The sequence below is a fragment of the Thunnus maccoyii genome, chromosome 10 (genome assembly GCF_910596095.1).
Source record: "Thunnus maccoyii chromosome 10, fThuMac1.1, whole genome shotgun sequence".
NCBI lineage: Eukaryota > Metazoa > Chordata > Actinopteri > Scombriformes > Scombridae > Thunnus > Thunnus maccoyii.
Genome location: NC_056542.1, coordinates 18,906,901 through 18,929,435, shown reverse-complemented (window position 1 = coordinate 18,929,435; position 22,535 = coordinate 18,906,901). Strand labels below are relative to the sequence as shown.

Genomic DNA, 22,535 nt, shown 5'->3' with positions numbered 1-22,535 from the left:
GAAGGGTAAAGAAGAGGTAAAAAAGAAAGAGGAGAAAAAGACAGAAGAAAAGCCGAAGAAAGAAGAGGAAAAAGGGAAGAAAAAAGAGAAAGGGAAGAACAAAGGAAAGAAGGAGGCGAAGGGACCAAGTGAGGAGCAGGTGAAAGCACCAATTGCTGCTCCAGAACCAGAGCTTAAAACTGAGCCAGAGGCTGAACAAGCTCCTGATCAGCACTCGCTAAGCAGCGCAGAGACGCAGGTGAGTGTTACACTGACAAATATTACACTTGATAATGAATGTGTGACAGTGGAGAATAGAGGTTTAAGTTATGCAACATCAGGGAAAAACGACACATACAGAGGAGAAGAGTCAATAGCAGAGGTATCAACACTGAAGAAGCAATGTGAGATGCCAGAAATTACAGTCAGCTTTTTGCAGATATAGGCCAAAAACAAAGCTATCATGTAAATGCATGCTCCAGATTGGTTTGTAGTAGAGGAACATGTTTTTTTTCTTTCTAATTAATTTTTCATGTCGTGGATAGCTTGCTCAGCAAAAGTAACAATGCAGGTCTGAACTGAAAGCTTGGTTGAAAAGAAAAATGATCCATGCTGGCCTGAACTGAATTATCTCAAGCTAGTAACAATAGCATTACATTTACTAAGATCTGTAACTGTATCATTATTTCCAAATGAAGTATATTACATCCTCCCACTTTCTTTTCATCTGTATTTGACACACTTTGTCTCGTGTTGACTCTCCCAGCCAGCTCAGGAGGAACACAAGGAAGAAGCTGCGATAAAGAAGGAGCCTGAGTTAGTTGAGGTGAAGAAGGAGGAGACGGAGAAAAAAGAGGAAGAACCAGCACAACAGGAGAAGGAGGGAAAAGGAGAGGAGGAGAAGGTTGCAAAGGAGCAGACAAAGAAGGAGAAACCTGCAAAAGAAAAGAAGACTGAGAAGAAGGCAGAAGAGGCGAAAAGCTCCAAAAAGCAGAAAATCATGCAATGCAAAATCACCTTACTGGACGACACTCTGTTTGAGTGTGAGCTTGATGTAAGAGACCGTCCAAGTTACAGAATGTTCTCTTGTGTTTGTGTAATGACTATCACAATATTAATATGATTATGAAAACTAAAGAATATTTCTCTTCTCTGTCTGTTTTTTTTCTCTCTTTCTCATTTAGAAACATGCTACAGCGCAGGAACTTTTAACGAAAGTGTGCGACCACCTCAACCTGCTGGAGAAAGATTACTTTGGCCTCGCTTACTGGGACACGCCAACAACCAAGGTTGGTGTGTTTTGCTTGTAGTTTTAGCATAAGCAGATATTTTGCATGACACTGACAAGAAATTGATTGTGAGCGGTTTGTAATTTTCTTCCCCACATTTTCCTCAGATATGGTTGGAACCCACCAAAGAGATCCGGAAACAGGTTTCAGGTGCTGTCTATGAGTTTACATTCAACATAAAGTTCTACCCTCCTGATCCAGCACAGCTTACTGAAGACCTCACCAGGTGAATGTCTTAAGTGTTATACTTGAAGGAATACTTGTGGTAAATCTGCTTATTCACTAGATATAATGTGACAATGAGTGAGCTTTAGAGCTTCTGTTTGCCACTGCTGTCTTTGTGCTAAGCTAAGCTAATCGCCTGCTCGCTGTAGCTTCAGCATACAGATGAGAGTCGTATCAATCTTCTCATCTAGCTCTCAGCCAGAAAATTAATAACTTATTCCCAAAGTGTTAACCTATTCCTTTAATGTTCCTTCCCTAACTACAATGAAATCTTGTATCATCCTCCTATTATTCAATAATAGGATTAAGTTTTTACATCCAAGCTTCATAAGTGAGCTCATTTTTGTGTTTTTACATCTTTTCCAGGTACTTTCTGTGTCTCCAGCTGAGGCAGGACATTATGCGTGGTGTTCTTCCCTGTTCCTTTGTCACACTGTCCCTGCTGGGCTCCTACACAGCCCAGTCAGAGCTTGGAGAATATGACCCAGAACTCCATGGAACAGACTATGTTAAAGATCTGAGTCTGGCCCCCGGACAGAGCAAAGAGCTGGAGGAAAAGGTCATGGAGCTGCATCGCACATACAGGTAATCCAAGTCAGGTATTCAGCTGACCCAAACTGTGAGATGCTTGTACATATTTGGTGTTTATCTAACTGTTTAACTGTTTCAATAAATGATTTAGCAAAAGTCCTTTTAAATTATCATGGCAACAAAACATATCTTTGAAAAGATGTTTCACCCCTCTCCTCTGTGTATGCAAGGTCAATGAGTCCAGCCCAAGCAGACATGCTGTTTCTGGAAAACGCCAAGAAACTCGCCATGTATGGAGTGGACCTGCACCAAGCCAAAGTACGGTTTTGTTTGAATTATTACATTGCGTGTTTGGTTTAATGCGCTGTGGGTTAACTGATGCAGCTTCTCCTAAATCAAGTCTCAGTTATTACCTCCAGCTCAAGAGAGGTTGACAATATGCAAAAGGGAACTGAACTACAGACAGTGCTATTGATGGATTCTTGTTTTTAGCACAATTAAGGGTCAGTGTTTTATTATTTTAAGGTCAACATTCAAAAGTTTCTCATCAATCTGTGAAGTATTAATTGGTTTCACTGGAGAAGAACTACCTCAAACAACTATACAACCAAACAATATCTACCTCAGTCTTTTAATGAAATGGAGTGTGTATTATTACAGGCTCTTTGCACTGCAATTCCGGTGCATGTTTTTCATGGATACTCTAAAATGCCAAGGTCCATGGTTCAAGTATGCATCGATTTCCTTTCATTTTTAAAATGCATTTCATCATTTTGTGACAGCACTCTTTCTTTTTTTTGACATCAGTAGCTTCCAGATTTTAATTACAAAATTAATGTCTGCCCCCTTTCAGAAAAATTGAAGAGATTTACTCCAACTCCCATGACCTCAAAATCTACCGCATCATAGTATGAAAAAGTCTGCCTCCTAGTGACCATCTGTTGTAAGTGTAGGGTGTGTGCAATGGTGTGCAGTACTATAACTTTTTCATCCTCTTTTTTTTTTTATGTGTATGCAGGATCTTGATGGTGTCGACATTACACTGGGGGTTTGCTCTAGTGGTTTGATGGTTTACAAGGACAAGCTGAGAATCAACCGTTTCCCTTGGCCCAAAGTCCTCAAGATCTCTTACAAACGCAGCAGCTTCTTTATTAAGATCCGGCCATCGGAGGTAAATCTAAATTTACATTTTCCATTCTGTCATTTATTTTAATCAGATAATTTTTCTTTTACTTTATCCTGTCCACTTACTGCATCCACTGGCCCTTTCCCCTAAACCCCACAGCACTTAAATGAAGAATTTATTAAACTGGACTCATTCCCTTGACTTTTGTTATGTTGGATTAAATGGGATAATATGATCAACGTAACATCATTATGTTTGACTTTTACTTTATATTTGTTTCTTTGCCTACAGCAAGAGCAGTATGAAAGCACAATTGGCTTCAAACTGCCAAACTACAAAGCCTCAAAGAAGCTGTGGAAAGTTTGCGTTGAACACCATACCTTCTTCAGGTAAGAACAGGTTGATCTTGCCCTACTCTCAATGACATTTCCCTGCCTGGCAACAGAGGTCATTCCCAGGTTTTGTCTATCCCTTGGATAATTGGCTAACTGGTCTCTGCAGCTTAATCCCTATATTGGCTCCCTGGCAGTTTAACCACAGATGAGAAGCTACATATCCATGGCCCTGACCTTAGAATTACACCTCAAGGGTTTTCTCTTCTCAGTAAGACAGAGAGCAAAGTTGCTGTTACATAATAATACCACCTTGTAGGCAATACAAAGTCATACAATGTGATATGATATAACTTATAATTTTGATTTGAAATTGGAAAATTGATTAAGAGGCGTGTAGATGAAAATTAAATGAATGTGTTTGTCCCTCAGGGTTCCAACAGTTGAGCCCCCCTCGTCACGCCGCTTCCTCGTTTTGGGCTCTAAGTTCAGGTACAGCGGACGCACTCAGGCCCAGACCCGCCAGGCCAGCTCCATGATTGACCGCCCAGCCCCTCGCTTCACACGCTCAGCAAGCAAGCGTCTGTCCCGTAACCTAGATGGAGGTATGTGCAAGTGTGTGAAGCCACATTTTTGTATCACACAAGTATTTGGTAATATAAGTGATTCTATAAACTATTCTTTGGCTTGTTTCGCTGCTGCAGCTGGAGAGGAGACTCTCCAGTTCCTGCAACAACTCTCAGCATCAACCGGGTCTCAGGTTGATGATTCGTCACTTACACTGGATTCTGACAAATCCCAGCCATCCTCTGAATTCACAGGTACCAGGAACTGTGTGGAGCTGCACCGGCGCTTTATTTTGTTGTCACTCGCTAACGGCCTTATCGCATCATTTAACATACCCATCCATTCTGGTTCATTTGCTTTCATGCCCTTAAACCTTGTGTTTCAGCTGCGGCACAGATCATTAACTATTCAGAACGGTGACCTGTTCAGACATGTGGATAATGAGACCCACCTTGTACTTTCCCTGGCATGATCCCAGGGTAGCTTTGGTCACTGAACTCTGAAAGAAAAAACATGGAGTTTCCTCACACCCATAACTCCGCATTTAGTGGCATTTCCAGTCTTGAGGCTGCTGTTCCTCATTTCTTGGCTTTCTCAGAAGTTGCTGTTTGATGTTTGTTGCACAATGGCTTTCATTTGCTTGTACGCTTGTAGCTTTGTGTTCAACACCTTGACTGACTCACTCATTATTGCTCCATTGACTATTGTTGACTGTTATTTAAACACAGGATAGATCTAACAGGCAATTTCACCTTTTTTTATCTGGTTCTTGTTACAAAGGACGTAGCATTTGTGCTACATGGCCAGATCAGAGTCACTTTTCATTGAGCTTTGTACTAACCTCAGCTTACTGGACTCACAATGGTCTGGTACAAATGCTTGGCATCTTGCTTGGTCAAAAAACATGCTTGAAGCACTGTGAAGCGTTCACTGTGGCCGTCATCTCTCCAGCTTAACCATTACATAACTTCCATCACCTCGTCATCTCTTCACAGCCAGAGGAGAGTCTGAGCAGACATTCGTTCAGTCCTGGGAGGAGGGGCAGTCTGTTCGAACAGTCACAATAATGGTGGAGGAAACTGGGCAGGCTGGCTCTCAAACTGTCACCCAGACAGTCAGTCAGCCATGGCTGGAGCTTGCATCTGATGAGCAGCAGCAGTGGAGAAAGGAAGATGAGTGGTCTAACCAGTTCCATCGACACCCTCCTTTTCCCTTTGTCCCACCTTTTGATTTTGTGAAGCAGCCAGGTATATACGCTTGTGACACCCGCTGGTCTTTATCCACATTTTCTCTTGATTAAGCAGTTTGCCTTAAATAATTCTAGACCTGCAGTATTTTGCCTTTGTACCCTGAGTTTGATTTCTAAAAAAATATGTCAAATTTTTTTAGTTTATTGTGGCCAGCATGCACTTTCTGAATGCAGCTTCTATAAGCATTATGTGCCAAGGCTTTTATAGAAACCACACATTCTTCCTTGCTTTCAGCCATTTGCAATTTGAATGTGAGTTTTATGTGTATTTGCTGATTTGGTATAAAAGTGCATTTTTTCCCCTTGATGTTGTCAGCTAAGCTCAGCTTGACAAAAATGAGCTCTGTGGATAGGCTATGGCAACCATCACTGAAACAGCAAGACGATTGGTTCCTGTACTTTGACCGATTCCTCGATCTATCTTTGCTTGAGCGTGTTGATAAACGCCCATGTGAGTTCCTTTGTGTGTAAGCATTTTCAGAATATGAATACAACTTGTAAAAAAAACACTTACACAGCCTGCACTATCAATCAAATTTTAGTTTGTGTCATGCATCATAGTTTAACTTTCACTTCTGCTCCTCCCAGTCTCTCCTCCAGCCCAGTTCCAGCTCCAGGAGGAGAATAAGCAGATGATGCATGTAGTAGAGCAGGAAGTGACTAATCATGAGATCATTGAGAGGCTGCGGGAAAAAGTGATCTTGGTAGACAAGCTGAAAGATGCGCATGTTTTGGAAAAGAGGCTGAGGGAAGTGAGGGATTTAGAGGAAAGGCTCCAAGAAGTGGATGAGATGGCAGAGAGACTCCAGGAAGTAATAGAAGAGGAACTGGGGAAGGAAGAGGTAGCTAAGTTAATAGAGGAAGAGGTCAAACAAGTTGACGATGTAACAGAAACAGTGGTGAAAATATCTGTGACAAAAAAGGCGGATGAAGTGGATGAACTGGAAGAGCAAAGAAAGCGGGTGAGTTTGTTAGATGATAGTTTGAGAGACAAGCTACATCTGATAGAAAAAGAATGGAAAGATGAAGTGAAGCAGAAGTTTGGCTCTACAGATGTCATCAGCACCACAAAAACTGTGAGGAGGATTGAGACAAAAAAGGAGGATGAAGTGGATGAATTGGAAGACCAAATAAAGGAGGTGTTTTTAAAAGGCTTGTTGCCTGAGGCGGAGGAGGAGGAGACCAAGGTGAAGCAGGAGAGTGAAAAAGAGGTGATAGGTGTGAGTTTGTTAGATGATAGTTTGAGAGGCAAGCTACATCAGATAGAAAAGGAATGGCCAGACGAGATAGAGCAGAAGTTTGGCTCTACAGATGTCATCAGCACCACAAAAATTGTGAGGAGGATTGAGACAAAAAAGGAGGATGAAGTGGATGAATTGGAAGACCAAATAAAGGAGGTGTTTTTAAAAGGCTTGTTGCCTGAGGCGGAGGAGGAGGAGACCAAGGTGAAGCAGGAGAGTGAAAAAGAGGTGACAGATGAGACTTTGTTAGATGATAGTTTGAAAGACAAGCTACGTCAAATAGAAAAGGAATGGCAAGTAGACGTGGAGCAGAAGTTTGGCTCTCCAGCTGTCATCAGTACCTCAAAGTTTGTGAGCAGGATTGAGACAATAAAGGAGGATGGAGTGGATGAATTGGAAGAGCAAATAAAGCAGGAGTATTTGAAAGACGTGTTGCCTGAGGAGGAGGAGGAGACTAAGGTGATGCAGTGGAGCAAAAAAGAGGTGACAGATGAGAGCATGTTAGATGATAGTATGAGAGACAAGCTACATCAGATAGAAAAGGAATGGCAAGATGAAGTGGAGCAGAAGTTTGGCTCTCCAGATGTCATCAGTACCACTTCTGTAGTTTCATACCAGAAAGTGGAGCGAAGGACTAAGAAGAGAGTGACAATTGTAGAAGATAGATGGCAGCAGCAGGAAGATATGGAAAATATGCAGATACAGTCTGGAGTAATATCTGAGGAGAGGCTAGAGAAAGAGAAGAAATGGCATAAGACAGCAATACTGGAGGAGAGAACTGAGGGAGAAGTTACAGAGAGGCTTCAGGCTGAGGATCAATCTCAGGTGGAAGATAGGGATATCTGGTTCATACTTTTTGACCACCCTCCATACAAGGCTGTTGTCAAACCACCAGGTACAGTATATCATTGTACAAACAGCTTTAGACCTCCATTTGTAAAGAAACTAATCTCTCCAAAACTATCAGTAGAATTTCTTTTTTCCACAACTGATTTGTTGTCGAAGTAAGGATAATAGAACTGACATAAAAATTAAGTTGAAGATATCCTAATGGTGCAAAAGGGGTAGAAACACAAATATGAAAGGTTCAGAAATACCCCCAAAACATCTTTTTTGACATTTTACTACAGTGAGATGCCATGATGATGCATTTAAGATGCTTGACTTTGTATTTGCACCCATTATCATATTATTAATATACTTGAGAATGGCCTTTTGTCATTGACATTGTTGTTTCTTTACTCTCATCAGTTACCTTAGTCGAGCGTGTTGAGGTGGATGAAGGAAGGTATTTCATCTCAAAGACTGAGGTTACAACAGTTGAGGATGTAGGGGGCGTAATGGTAGAAGAGAGAACAATAAGAGAAGAGGAAATAAGACATATACCAGAGATCCAACCGCCACACACCATCACAGAAAGAGAGGATGACTGGTTTGTGTTGCTGGATGTTGTTCCAAGAGAAACGTCTTATGTTCCACCAGGTACTGCTAAAATCCCCTGTGCTGCTTTTCAAAACAACTTTGGCTCTCTAGTGAGTCGTATTATGCTTGCTACTTGCATTAACAACTGTTTCTACTCATATCAGTTACCTTGAAGGAACAAGACCAGATGCATGCAGAAAGTTTTATCTCTGTGGTTCGAACCGCAGCGGAGGAAGAGATAAAGGAAGTAGTAGTTGAAGAGAGAAAGATAATAGAAGAGGCACCAAGACATCTGCAAGAAATCCCACAACAGCCAGTGAAAGAGAGAGATGATGATTGGTTTGTGTTGGTGGATGTTGTTCCCAGAGAAACATCTTATGTACCACCAGGTACTAGTAAAATCCCTTATGCTGTTTTTAAAACAACTTTGGCTTTCTTCTGCCTTGTATTAACAACTTTTTCTTCTTATATCAGTTACCTTGAAAGAACAATACCAGATGCACGCAGAAAGTTTTATCTCTGTGGTTCGAACCGCAGCGGAGGAAGAGATTAAGGAAGTAGTAATTGAAGAGAGAAAGATAATAGAAGAGGCACCAAGACATCTGCAAGAAATCCCACAACAGCCAGTGAAAGAGAGAGATGATGATTGGTTTGTGTTTTTGGATGTTGCTCCCAGAGAAACATCATATGTACCACCAGGTATTGCTAAAATCCCCTGCACTGATTCACAGCTTTATCAGAGCAAGCAATTATCCTTAGCTTTTGCTGGCACTTTTATTCTTAAAGCCCTTGACCAGTGTACACTGTCTGAGGATTTTTATCTCTTTTGTTGTAGTCGCTGTTGCAGAACATGTTGAGGTGTCCCCCGAAGAACCAGTCTCTGTGGTTGCAATCACAGCAGTTGAACAGAGAGAGAAAATAGTGGAGGATGTTGTAGAAGAAAGAGAAGTAAAACAAAAGCAAGAGCAAGTCATAGCACTGCCAAAGGCTGTGAAAGAAATAGAAGATGACTGGTTTGTGCTGTTGGATGCTCCCACTAGAGAACCATCGTTTGTGCCACCAGGTATTGCCGACTCTCCCACATGCTCTTTCTTAAGACTTAAATGCTTATTTTGTCAGCTTCTTGGTTTTAATGTCTTACAATCCTCATTCATTCTCTTTGTCAATAGTCACCATGGCTGAGTATGTCCAGGTTTATTCTGAAGAGAGAATTTCTACTGTGGTTGAAACAGTAGCAGTAGTAGAGTCCAGGAAGGAGGTTGTAATTGAAGAGATCATGGTGCAGAAAGAGGAAAAGAAGGTTCCCAAGCAAATAATCCCTGAGCAGCAAATATCTCAGCCAGTCGCAGAAAGAGATGATGACTGGTTTCTGGTGCTGGATGTTGTTCCCAAAGAGACATCATTTGTGCCTCCAGGTACCCACATCCTTCACATTTCCCTATTCTCTTTTCACACATATCATCACCCCAAACTAGATCCATCCTACAAATGAACTGTGTGTGTCATCAAACTATTCAAATATAATTTCCATTGTTACCCTGTAGAAATATAAGGCTTCTGCACCTTGGCTCAAACTGAGGTATACATTTGTTGTTTGTTTTCAGTTTCTGTGCCACAACCAGCTAAAATCTATCCAGATATTCAACCTGAAATTGAAGTGAAAAGCATAGAGCAGAAACTGCCGCAGGTTGATCTTGAACAGATTAGACAGCAGCCTTCCCAGCCACTGCCAGAGAGAGATGATGACTGGTTTGTGCTGTTAGATGCTGTTCGTGAGGAGGCAGTCATAAAACCATCAGGTATACAGCTAATATGCATTTGCACCCCTGGCTACCGAAGTCCCTTTTTTCATTCCGCTTTAAAGTTGAACATTTGTGCTATGAAAAAGCTAGTGTCACTCAGTTCTTTTGACTCTCTCTGTGCCAGTTGCCACTGTTGAAATTATTCCGGAGATGAGGGAGACATTTGAGGTTGAGGTGACAACAACTGAGACTAGAACATGGAAGAAGATGATAATTGGTGCGGAGAGCAGGCAAGAAGAGGTACATCTTTCTGAAATGAGACCAAGCCCAATCGCACCACCGCCAGAGAGAGAAGATGATTGGTTTGTCCTGTGTGACATCATTCGAGAAAAGCCTGTCTTCATACCACCAGGTACCTTTCATTACCAAAGGGTCTCCATATACTCTGGTAAAAGGCTAATTTAAGTGGTGGCTAATAAGCAGGCCTGCATATGCACCTGATGCTTTTTTGTTTGCTTTAATTTTTGAAATAGCTCATAAGTCAAAAATCAATGATTATATCAGTTTTCAGCCACTGCATCCGATTTATTTATACATATTTTTCTGTGTTAGTTGCTGTGGTTGAGCGTATTATGGATGTGGTGGCACCCATTGAACCAAAACAAAAAATCATCATGGAAGACGTGAGGCCACCTGTGCAGTTTGTGGAAATTAAACCGCCACAACCAAGAAAGGTGGATGATGACTGGTTTGCGCTACTAGATGTTGCAGCAAAAGTACCAGGTATTCTGATGGGTTTTTTTTGTAGACAGACAATTGAATTATGTCATGACTGAGAAGGTCATACTTTGAGGTTCACATGAGTTGCTGAGGTTGATTTGAAATTTCTTTGTGTGTATTCTACATCAGTGCCAGTGGCTGAACCTGTCCGTATGTATCCTGAAGTAAGACCATCTAAAGAGTTTGCAGCCATAGAGCAGAGAACACAGCAGAAAATTACTATAGTTGAGGAGATGTGGCAGCAGGAGAAGATGATACAGCAGAAACCGCGTCCAACAGTAGCACAGAAAGCACAGCAGAGAATTGTAGTGGAGGAGATGTGGCAGCAGGAGAAGATGCCACAGCAGAAACCCAGTGCAACAGTGAGAAAGGTGGAGGACGATTGGTATATTCTTCTGGATGTGGCTCCTAAGAAATCAGGTATAGTCAAAAGGATTCAGGATTTCTTTTTGAGTTTGTTTTACAATGCATAATAATTCCATAACACGATGCTTATTGTGCACCTACTGTGTCTCAAGGCTCAACAATTTTATTGATCGTTCTACCTCACTGTAAATGCTGGTGTCCTAATATTTTGTCCTTTGTATTATTTCCACAATATTACCTGAAACTGGTTGTGTATTTGCATTAGTTGCTGTCCCTGAGGGCATCCGATTCCTGGCGGAAGTCAGACCTCCAACTGCTGAGGCCAGAAAGAGGATTGCTGTCTCTGAGACAAGACCTCAGTTTGAGAGACGAATCCTGGAAGAAAGACGTCCACTCACACACACACATATCAATGATGATTGGTTTGTTCTACTAGATGTTGGCCTCAAGGAGACAGGTATTTTTTTGCCTGTTTTGTTTTGTTGAATTGCAGATGTGCAGCTCACACATGGTCACTCTTTCTTCACTCCATGAAACGCTTATTAACATCAGGTTAAGACTTTTCAGCCCGTTTACAGCATAAACTGGAAACGTGTCCACTGATGGCAATGCATGTTCATCATTATTCAAGGATTTCTGACTGCACTGTGTTTTGCGGATTGAGGAAATAACGCTTTCTAATCTCGGCCTTTCATCGCGTCAACCACATTGAGCTTTTTAGCTCTTTGCTGCCTAACATCATCTGCTTTTGCATCCACCATCGGATCATAACAAGAACTGAGCTGCGCTTTATCTCTCATTCCACTTTGTGGATTTGCTTCTCGTATACCTCAAGCTCGGACATGTGTTTGTCCTCTTAAAGGAGAATAAACAAAGCATTTAAGGTACAGTATACTCCTGCCCTGCAATGTTTGCACTTTCCTGATCACATCGAGGCTTGAGACTGTGAGTAAGATGTGGCATTTTGAACTAATGTGTGCTATTTATATGCGATAACTGTTTCAGTGTACATTTTACCTTGTGAAGATCATGTCAAATGTGCATACAGTCTAATCCCGCCAACTGTGATAAAAACAGATTTCACTTCATTCACATTTGCATTTTGTCTGTATTTTGTCCAGTGGTGAGCACACAGAGGGGCACCCGTCCCGTCAGTGCTCCAGTCTTCTCCCAGGCTGCTCTGGCAGAGGCAGGGATCCCCATGGCCCCTCTTGACCAGCCCCAGACCTCCACTCCAATGAAGACCAGCCGCAAGGAGGAAAGGAAGCTGGAGGTCACTGTAGAAGCTGTGGAGCCCTCAAAAACTGACATCAAGGTATTCAATTTTCCTGATTAGTGTTTTAAACTTTTTTCTATGTACTTTCAACAGAAAATCTGTAATTTTATGGACACAAAAAATATTGCCTCATATATGTATGTTAAACATCTCTCCCAAAAAAAGCTGGTGCCATTATTAGGTAATCAGCAAATTATTTGTCCTCATAGCAGTTGTCTGGGTATTTTTATTGTAGGTAGCTATAAAACTATAAAGAACTTTTAATGTAAATGCTTTATGGTCAATAATAATGAAATATACAAAGCTACTGAGCAGCAATTCTCTGAACTGTGTCTCTCTTGCTGCTGTAGTCAGCAGTGTGGAGGGACCAGAGGGAAGAAGAGATTTCACTGATAACCAGCATCAATGGGGAAATTCAGGTTAGTGTCAGACAATGGCCTCAGAAGGCATGTTTCCATTATGGCTAAGCTGTGTAAGAGTGTTAAAGCCAACAAGCAGAGGATGCTAACATGTGTCCCTCTCTTCTCCCAGTCTGAGGTGATGAGCACAGAAGTGGTGCGAATGCGAAAGGTCAGATTCTTAGCCTTGTTCATGTTTCCATAACCATTTCTCCACCTCCATTCTGGTAATATAGGGCTCCTTCCGAAAGATTAATTTCACCCTCTTCTCACGTTGTGCTTCCATATGGCTAAGTGAAATCCACATCAGGTTCAAGGCACATACAGTACATTTTAACAGACAGAAAATGTAAGAATGGAAAGCATATGTGAAGAGTCAGAAGCTGGCCTTAATAGAATAATAGAACTTCAATATGAAGAGACTGCTTGTCTCAAGATTTTACACAATTTAGCTGTATATACTGTAGGTTTACAAGGCATTCATTTCTTCTCATTGCTTGCTGTATTTGTAAACCCTGGAATGCACATGCATGATTATGGATTACAAGCACTTCACTTAAATGGTGCATGATAACTGTTGTTTTATCACACTTCTGTCACTCCACCATTCTTTATTTCTTCACTCATTATAAGAATAGAAACATTAAGACAATTCTCTAGAGACCTATGTTCCTTGTTTCGTTAGGATTATAGTCACTTGGCCCCAAACTGTTTTGCATGCAGAGTCCTCACAACCTTTCTTGTCTATTGTATTAACACTTTAGTGAACTTTGTAGTATGCATGTCCAAGGTGTGGCAGTTTGATGCCAACACACCAGGAAACTGAAACCCACACTTTTTTTGTTCTTTTCATTTTTCACAGAAAAGAGCTAAGAAAATTGAGGGTGACTCAATTTATATCAGGCATAGCCTTTTAATGTTGGAGGTTTGTATTCCTTCTGGAGATGTCCGTCTCTAGCTGTGTTTTCTTGCTCTTTGGCACTCTGGCTGTGGTTTTAATATCACGCTTGCATGCTGCAATATTTCACTTTTTTTTTTTTTTTGCATCAGCATATATGATTTGCTGTGTGGATAACTTACTACGTGTGTGTATGTGTGACACAACATAATGCTAATCCAGTTGTTTCAGGAGAGTGCTGTTGAATTTAAGACAAATAAGTATTGGATTAGGATTGGATGCTGCACTTTATAGCATCTGTAAAACTGTCCCTATTGGTCAGCCCTGTGATGTGGTTGATGTGCCCGAGGTTTAAGATGATGAGGGACAGCAAGAGCTTTCCTAGACTGTTAGCTTTTCAAGTCAGGATTCACAACCAGCTCCATTTTTACATGAAATATATTTTTTCCAGATCATCAGTATTCTCCTGTTCCTGCTTTTGCTCTTCCTACCTCCATCTTCTCTCTGTCTCATTTTCTATCTTGCCAATAGTGCACTGCATTGCACTTTCTCAGCAAATATGCAAATCAACGACGAGGGGAATGAAAATGAAAATAATTGTACCCAGTCATACATCTTTGCTGTTATGTATGAAAGGAATTACATTTTGGGGAAACACTTATCATTAAGTTGCTCTTCAGCACCACAGTAGGTCATGATTAACAGTTAACAAACACTGGTGTTCATTACTAGAACATTTCCTGTAGTATGTGACTTAATATGAGTGTTGATTACTTGCTGTTGTCCATAAAGATCAACTTGCTGCTAAATGTTGCCAAATCAGTGCTGCTGTTTTTGCTTTTGTTCATTCGTGTCAAATGAACAGGTTTCCATTTACACTGAGGCTTCATCCTTCGACAACTTCTACCATGTCTGCTGTCATCACCTCTCTTGCTCTTTTGATTTGCAGCCTGTTTTCAAGATGTGTTTCACTGCAAGCCTAATGCTATGAAATAAAACCATAATGCTGTGCTGTTTGGTTTATAGCTTGTACACATCCAGAACTTCAAATAATGATCAACTTTTGATAAATCATGGAACTGACTCCTCTAAATATTCTCTGAATCTTTCCCATATAAAACAATGTCTCGTCTCAGTTAATTTGCATTTTGAAAAGGAGTTACTGATAATCTATCAAGAACCCACATTGTGCTATAATCTAAAATAATTAAGCTCTGGCTCCTTCTAATTTATGTTATACTCTTAGAAACACTAACCCTGCTTCTGCTTATTCAGTTAATCAGAAATAATTCAGCACAAATTTCATGACAGCAGCAGAAAAGCAACATTAATTGACTTTTTTTTTTTTTACTTTTCTTTGTCCTCTCCTGTTAATTGTTCCCTCTCTGCCAACTACAAACCTCTCTATATATTCCCTCGTCTTCCCTGTTCCTGTCCAACCTTCACTATCTATCCTTGTCATCCTCTCCTTAATATGTTCTGGCTCCATTTGTTTCTGTCAAATTTCCTGGCACCCTCCCCCCACTCTGTCCTTCCCCTCTCGGCTTTCCTCCATGTACAGGACTTCGATAAACCTAATGAGGACCTGCTCAAGCATCATGCCAGTATCAGTGAGCTGAAGAGGAACTTCATGGAATCTGTCCCAGAGTCCAGACCCAGTGAATGGGACAAGCGTTTGTCCACGCACTCTCCATTCCGCACACTGGGTATCAATGGTCAGCCTCTGCCCAGTGCAGATGGGGTAAGTCTCCCACAGCAGCCACTTGACACCAAGTTAGTTGATTGAGTTTGTCGGTTCAGGAAATCAAATGTTAATTACATTATGAGAATTATCAATTCCTGAACTGACTTGTTGCATTTATACATACAGTATATCATCTCATTTGTTTTCCATGGCTCTGAATTTGTTTGGAAAACATCACTGCACTAGTGTGAGCAGTGTGCATGGATTTGTATTGGAACAGAAGAACCTGATATTCTAGTTTATGTCTTGTGTTTAAGTATTTTTTCTTGAAATTGTGTGTAATTTGGATTATATTTTGCATAATTTCAGCACAAGATCAGATTCTTGTTTCACATGACCGATATATTCAAATGAAAGAAAAACACAGAGGAGGGGATCAGGCTCTTCCAGTTGTCATTCCTCGTTCTTTGACAGTAATGAGTTGTGATGGATTGTGTGTGCATGTACAGACCTATTCGAGACAATGGCATGTGGTATGCGACACATGCATGTGTATGAAGAATGCAGTTGGACTTGTTGAATAGGGTTTGTACTTTTGCATTTTCACATAAAAGACTGATGTGGGTGAGGCATCTTTGGGACAGGTTGTCCACTCTCTTAGAACTCTTTTGGTTCATCTTATGTGCATCGGATGCCTCTGACCCCTGACATGTCCCTGTTGCATGACTGACAGACCTGACGTTGAAATTTTACTGCATGACCCAGAGATGACCACTTCCTTGCGGTTTTGCATGTTCTCACACTGAGCAGAATTTACCTCTCCCCCCTCTTCTCTATCGCTCCTTCATTGATGAGCCCTCTTTATGCTTTTAATGATTTCTGTTTTGCACATTTTCTTTTCATGCTGCTTTTGCCCTTTTGTTGCTGCTGCATTCTCCAAGCATTGGTTATTTTTTCCATGAAGAGACAAGGTCTCATTCACAGTTGTATCAGCAGTTATTACCCCATGATCTCTAACAACATCGTACCTATCACATGATTCCAGTATTGGAGTAACACTATCACATCATCACTGGTATTAATAGTTATGTTGCAGTTAAAATGATTACATTAAAGTGAACTAGAAACCTATGGAGATTCATTTTGCATGCCTTTTGGTGTGACTTACTCGTAACTGCAGCATAAGTGCTTGGACACAAACCACTTTTGCACATGGAGATTAATGCCTCCAAGTCCATCATATTGTCAGGCTGCATTAGCCTGAACGCAAAGCAAAAGTGACAGCTTAGAGCTGGCAGCGAGGAAATGAATCGGAACAAATGTACAAACTGACATAAGCAATTACATGTCAGCTTAATGACACTGGTCAAATGTCTTCTACCAAGCAGAGTGGACACGCACTGTTTGAGCTCCATTGTAACAGCCAGTTCGTCATTCTACTTGACCTTTGGTTTGGGTCTATTGAAAAAAGACAAATGCTACTAATAGTATGAGCCTGTATTACAGCTAAACGTATGTTATTTCAGATTAGTTACGTTTTTAGAGCATAGCTTTATTGAGGGCTAGAAACCTCCAGCCAGATCAAATCACTTTCACCACTCAGACATAACACAGCAGTGGGTAGTTATAGGCCATCTGTATCAATTTAATGTCCTCAAAGTAGATGAATGCTGGCTATACAGGCGTACAGTTTACCATAACTGCCAAAGATATTTCCATTTGAAAAAGATAAAATATAAAGTACATCCCTTGTTTACATAAGATACTACAAGTGTGGATGACTTTCTGTCTTTTCAGTCTTAAGTGAGATGTAGGACATGGAAATAAATGTAAAGATGCATGTTAAAATGCATGTGCCAATATTTCCATGCTCTGAATGACAAAAATTACACTTCTGCCATGCTATTATATCTGAATTTTACATTTAAAAAAAATCTGTTCTTGCCCAACTCTGGCTTTTTACAAGTTCAGTTCAATGCTAGTCATTGCAGAAATTTCAAAATTCATCCCTCTCATCTCTCTTCCCTCCTCCTCCTCCTCCTCCTCCTCCTCCCCCCTCAGTTTGTCATCCGCCTCCCGCGCGGCCCCCTGCTAGACTTCTACTCCAAACGCAGCTGAGGGGCCGTCTGGACCCTGTGGAAATCCCACACAGGTGTGAGTGTGACCCATGGAGACCACACCTAGTCACCTACCCATCAACCTCTAGCTTTTCTCTTCTCCTCCTCTCCTTCCTTCGCCTCCTCTACAACATCACTGTAGCATTCTTCATTTCTCATCATCTGCTCCACTTGAGAAGCTGCCTTTTTTTTTGTCTGGCCTCTGTGGAACAAGATCTTCACTCCTTCTGTTTCCTACTGCAGTACTATTTTCCTGGTTTCTCCAGCCACCAAACAGACATGTCCTACAAAGACTGATTAGGACTGGAAATGACAATGAATCCACTACTGCATTTTCTTTTATGTCTGTTGGACTCAATATAGATACATGAACTAATATTACCTGACAACTGACTTTTATCTGTGGGTTTTTACTGTCTGCCCGCATCACTTTGAGCCTGCTTTTATACACAATTTGAGGCAAATTTATATTGTCAGTTGTCTTAAGATATTGTCTTCGGATAAGCTGATCACTGTGATGTGATTCTTTTTTTTTTTTTAAATATATACCTGTTCCTGAACCCACATGAAGTAAGCTTTAGAAATGGTTACTGTGAAATTTATGCGTACTCTTAGTCACAGTATATTATTTCTGTGATGGGAGACCTTGAGGCAGCTTAATTGTAATACTTACCAACCTCTTTGTCCTTCACCAGTGTTTTGCAAAGCAGTATGTAGCAACTGCAAGAGCTTCCTGTTGCATGACTTTTTGACCAAAGAATAAAAGGCATTCCATATACAGTTCATATGATTGTTTGTTCCTTTCAGGGAGCCTGGATTTTGTTTAAACAAAATTGTTATATATTAGCTCATGGCTGTCTATCAAGAGCGTATGTCATTGTTGCAATCCCTCCTTCTTGAAAGAAAATTCAAACAAACAAAAAAAAGAATCCATTCCATTATGATGCATACTGAATTATATTCATGGGTGGAATATACAATATGCAGCTACACCTGTAGTCAGTATCCATCTTATTTGGTTACTCACTGTAACTTGTGTCCAGTGGAAATTAGCTTGGAAAACAGATTGAAGATTGTGGCCATGAAGAGATGTAATTGGTCTGCAACCAAGTTCTGTTAAGTTTTGGCATTAAAACAATGTTGATTTTGTCATATAGACTAATAATATCAGCTAAAAATCACTCATCATAGTATCTTCCAATAGATTTTGTACCTTATAAAATGGATACTGCTTTATACAGACCTTTACTCACATCCATACACATTTATCAATGTAAATACTTTCTATATTTATTATATCAGCAGGAAGTGATCACATAGTGACTGTGTTATGTCTTTTTTAGAGTGTGTGCATTAGTCCGCAGTGTGATGGTTCAGAGGCAAAGGCTGCACATGTGGAAACCAGCAGCAATTTGGACTTTTCAGGCATACCCAGTCCCACTGTGAGCCACAAGAGTGAGCCTGATAGTGTTGAAGCCCACGATGTTCCTGTTGAGGAGGATTCATGTGATCAGGAAGAGGTTGTAGTTTTTGAGACCTCCTTGGTGCCCATCGTGGAGGTGGAGATGGCGCAGCTGCCTCCCTCCCTCGACCTCTCCGGTAAAGATTTAGATGAGATCCAGGAAGAAGAAGCATCATATCCTGGAGTGTTGGAGTGCTCTGGGAGGATAGTTGGATGTTCCCCAGCCTCCTATTTCATGAGTGATGGTCCGCAGGTCATACGCTGCTTCCAGGTAGCCTTCTGACTCCCTCAGGGTGTTGCTGATTCTCTCTCTGCTTGGCCTCTGTATGATTTCAAGGCCGCCACACTTGCTCACCCCTTTGCAGCAACATAACATACAGAACACTGTCTGTGAATCTGCAAAAGTAGCACATTAAGTGCAGCGTGATTTATGTATGTACAGTGTGAATGTAACTCAGGATGCTGCAGAGGTGTTGCACAGTGGTGTGCTAAGTTCTCAACTACGGTGATGGGTCACTGTAACACTAGTTCATTCTTCTCTGGCACGTTTACTTTACTTTCATCTTCTGTCCAACCCACTTGTGGCTTATTTTCTGTTTTCCCTTTTTCTTTTGTAATCGTTGGTGGTGGGAAAGGAAGTAGCAATGATTGTTGTTCCAGAAAATCTTAACTTAAAAGTCATTTGGTGAGCTGAAAGGGCTGTTGTGGTGAAAATCAGTACATATAGGGATTGGCTTAGAAAGGCATGCATGGTGTGAAATAAAATGGTTGCTGTGAGGTTTGAGGTGTCTGGTTAAACAGCCACTCATAGGGCTATACTCCCATCCACAGCCCCCTCTGGTGCAGACCCAGACAGTCACCATCTCAGCTGTCTCCAACTCCTTATCCAGTGGCATCTCCACCACAGAGGTCCCTATCGTCCCGACCAAGACCTTCACCTATGAGTCTTCAAAGGTAGGGGCTCCAGCACCTGCTCAGCCCAGATCGTCTCAGCTATAGGTATTCAGTTTGCATGGTGGAGATGGCAGCACTATAGAGTAAGCAGGTCTGGGAGGACCAGGCTAGGGGCTCCAAAATGAGCATGAGGAAGCACTGCACCTTCCCTGGCTGAAGGTCAGAGTCACACTACCTAAAGTGATAATTCAATCAACTTTTTTTTTTCTTTTTTTGTTTCTCAGGTGACTGTTGATGGAACAGTCGAGGAGAAAGATGGCACAACTATGTCCAGCTCCAAGACCGTTACCTCAGAAACCTCTTGTGGCACCACAGTGACCACCACTACCACTCACATCTCAAAGGTCAGCAGTACATTCTTCTTTCTCTTTATATTATTATGTTCTGTTTATTTTATTTATTCGCCTCTCAATTATGATTTTTTCTGCTCCCAACAGGTAGTGAAAAGTGGTTCTTCAGAGACTCGTGTGGAGAAGAGAATCGTCATAAATGCAGACTCTGATATCGACCAAGATAAGGTACAAATCCTCTGTACTAGAAACTTTCTGCCCATGACACAAAATAGTAAAGGAATAGTTCATTTTGGAAATACACTTGCTATAATAAATATAATAATACGCTTGCTGGCCAAGAGTTTGATCATATCTGTTAATTAATGTTAGCTTAGCCTAGCATAAAGACTAGAAAAAGGTGTTAGCAGCTAGGTCAAAGGTAAAAAAAAATCTGCATACCAGCACCTTTAAAGCTCACTATTTATGGTGTTATATCTCATTTTTTTACTCCATACAATCTAACTGAGAAGTTGTGGTTTTATGGGAGGTTAGGTGCCAGACTATATCTCTATTATGGAACCAGGCTAGCTGTTTCCCTTGTTTCCAATCTCCACGCTAAGCTAAGATAATCATCTGCAGGCTGTAGCTTTATATTCAACTGACAGAGGTCAGCGTGGCATCAATTTGGTCATCTAACTCTGCAAATTTTCCATAATGTAAAACTGTTCCTTTACACCCAATCAACTGAAGATGATGATGATGATAATTTTGACTTTACCAAAGACTAAAACAAGTGCACATAATGTCTGTCTTGCAGGGGAAAGATGGCGGAGCATCATCATTGTAACTGATTCACCACCCTCATTTATTCCTTTGACTCTCCACCTTCCCGTATTCCTTTGTCAGAGTGCAGCACTCAACACACACTGGCCAGCTCTATCAGCACACACACATATCCAAAAAAGAAATATCTCATAAATCTGCCCCCTAAAGTTATGAATAACTTGGTAGATAAACTTAGTAGATCCTCTTTGTTTTCTTCCTTTTTTTCAGTTGAGCTGTTTCATTGTAGGTAGAGGAGGGCTGCACAGTGCTCAAGTTTGATCAAGTGATAATCTCATCCTGGTGTTTGAAAAGCTTAGTGAATACACGTTTATTGGTTAAAAAAAACAGCATTTTCAGTTGAGTGATCTCAGTTATGTTTGCTTTTAAATGCTTTTTAATTTCCTAGTGGTTTTTACATTGTTCATTTTATACAAATGCACTGTTTCCGTTTTAGTTTAGACACCATTATCAGCATTTATTCCCTTGGTGCTGCTAGGGAAACGTTAAGACTACATTCAAGGGAACTCTTTTTTTTGTTTTGTTTTGTTTACTTGTGTATTTAATTCAGGAGAGACATTTTTTTTAATTAAATGACATACCTCACATCAATATGTGAACAGAGATGTTCTGTGCTTAAATTTGGACAGCTTGTTCGACTTTGTTCACTGCTCAGGTACAAAAACCTAAATCTTTTTCTTCCCCAACCAGCCAAGAACCAGTAGCCTACACATTATTGTAAAGTTTGAATTAAAAATTGATCTATTTTGAAATATTTCTCTATTTTATAGAATTAATGCTTTTATAGTATTTGTACAAATTGAGGTTTTTAAGTTATTCATATCCATCTGCTCATTAAATTGTACGTTACTATTGTGCTGTTTACTTAATTTTTAGGTCTCTATTTAAGACCTCCTTAACTGTCTTGCCTGATACCCTGAATCATTCTTATTCGTTTCCTCTTGTAGTCCACCAAGTCTATCAAACCTTTAACAATTTACATATCACCCTAGAGTGCTTCCCTCAGCCCTATGTTTTGTTCAATAGCGTAATAGTCATAATTGCTTTGAATATATTTGGTTGATAAAAGTTTTACAAGCTTTGGTCTGTTTATCTCAGGTTTTGATATTCTTTTTAAGACTACAGACCTCCATATGATTGTATGAGGAATGTTCATATATGTATATCCATCCTTACTTTAAATGTACATTTATGTTCAGCCAAGTGAGGTCAAATATAAAAGCTTGTCTGTGACAGTAATAATGAGTGTAAGAGGTGAAGGCAGCTGTCCCAGTATATGTGGCTTTTCTCTCATAGGAGCACAATGTCTTTTTTACATGTTCTACTATACAGTAATTTATTTGTAAAGTAGGAACTGTTTAATGTGATTTGATGTACTGTGATGTTTCAACACAAGCTGGTTTCCAGGCTTCCACTAGAGATGTCACTATGTTAAATATTGCATTCATCATCAACAAAGTTTGTAAAGCCTTTTTACCACCTAGACGAAGTAGATTGCTCTCTCACTTGCTGTCTTGTGTACTTTTCCATAGAAGAGAGAATGCTTAAAAATATATGAATTCCTATTAGATAGCATGTTTGTTAGCAAACTTTTTTTTTTTTTTTATCTCAAACAGAAGCCATTGGTATTGTAGCTACATGGACATCAAACAGCAACCTCTCCTGGAAGAAAATGTAGAATTTCACATGAAGAAAAATAGTTTTTAGAAAATGGAAAATATTGTTGCTTTGTGACTTTTCCCTGTCTTTTTATGGAAAAAATAAAATATGCATTATTTTGCA

General features: G+C 40.5%; 2 protein-coding genes across 10 annotated transcripts in view; both read left to right on the top strand.

Annotated features, from left to right (window-relative positions):
- The window catches only part of LOC121905447 (protein 4.1-like), a 7,393-nt gene extending 6,611 nt beyond the window's left edge, over positions 1–782 (top strand). The window contains exon 3 of the mRNA XM_042423672.1: positions 746–782. Within this exon, the coding sequence (XP_042279606.1) occupies positions 746–782 (37 nt within the window). The remainder of the gene's footprint in view (positions 1–745) is intronic.
- Positions 47–22,535, top strand: LOC121906366 (titin-like). 9 transcript variants are annotated; one of them, XM_042425202.1, is made up of 33 exons: positions 47–238; positions 746–1,033; positions 1,164–1,268; positions 1,376–1,494; positions 1,860–2,078; positions 2,255–2,342; positions 3,043–3,195; positions 3,442–3,539; positions 3,915–4,087; positions 4,187–4,303; positions 5,045–5,296; positions 5,615–5,749; positions 5,887–7,434; positions 7,791–8,021; positions 8,126–8,350; positions 8,436–8,660; positions 8,797–9,024; positions 9,131–9,376; positions 9,566–9,760; positions 9,888–10,115; positions 10,316–10,486; positions 10,613–10,903; positions 11,115–11,306; positions 11,971–12,164; positions 12,476–12,544; positions 12,657–12,695; positions 13,386–13,448; positions 14,983–15,162; positions 18,566–18,955; positions 19,516–19,638; positions 19,863–19,982; positions 20,076–20,156; positions 20,728–22,535. In XM_042425202.1, the coding sequence occupies exons 2-33, from the start codon at positions 980–982 to the stop codon at positions 20,755–20,757; spliced, it is 6,582 nt and encodes a 2,193-aa protein (XP_042281136.1). In that variant the 5' UTR covers positions 47–238; positions 746–979; the 3' UTR covers positions 20,758–22,535. The 9 variants fall into 9 exon arrangements, 8 of the variants coding, with proteins under 8 accessions (XP_042281136.1, XP_042281141.1, XP_042281133.1 ...); XM_042425207.1 differs by lacking the exon at positions 18,566–18,955; XM_042425199.1 differs by lacking the exons at positions 47–238; positions 13,386–13,448 and having other exon boundaries at positions 893–1,033.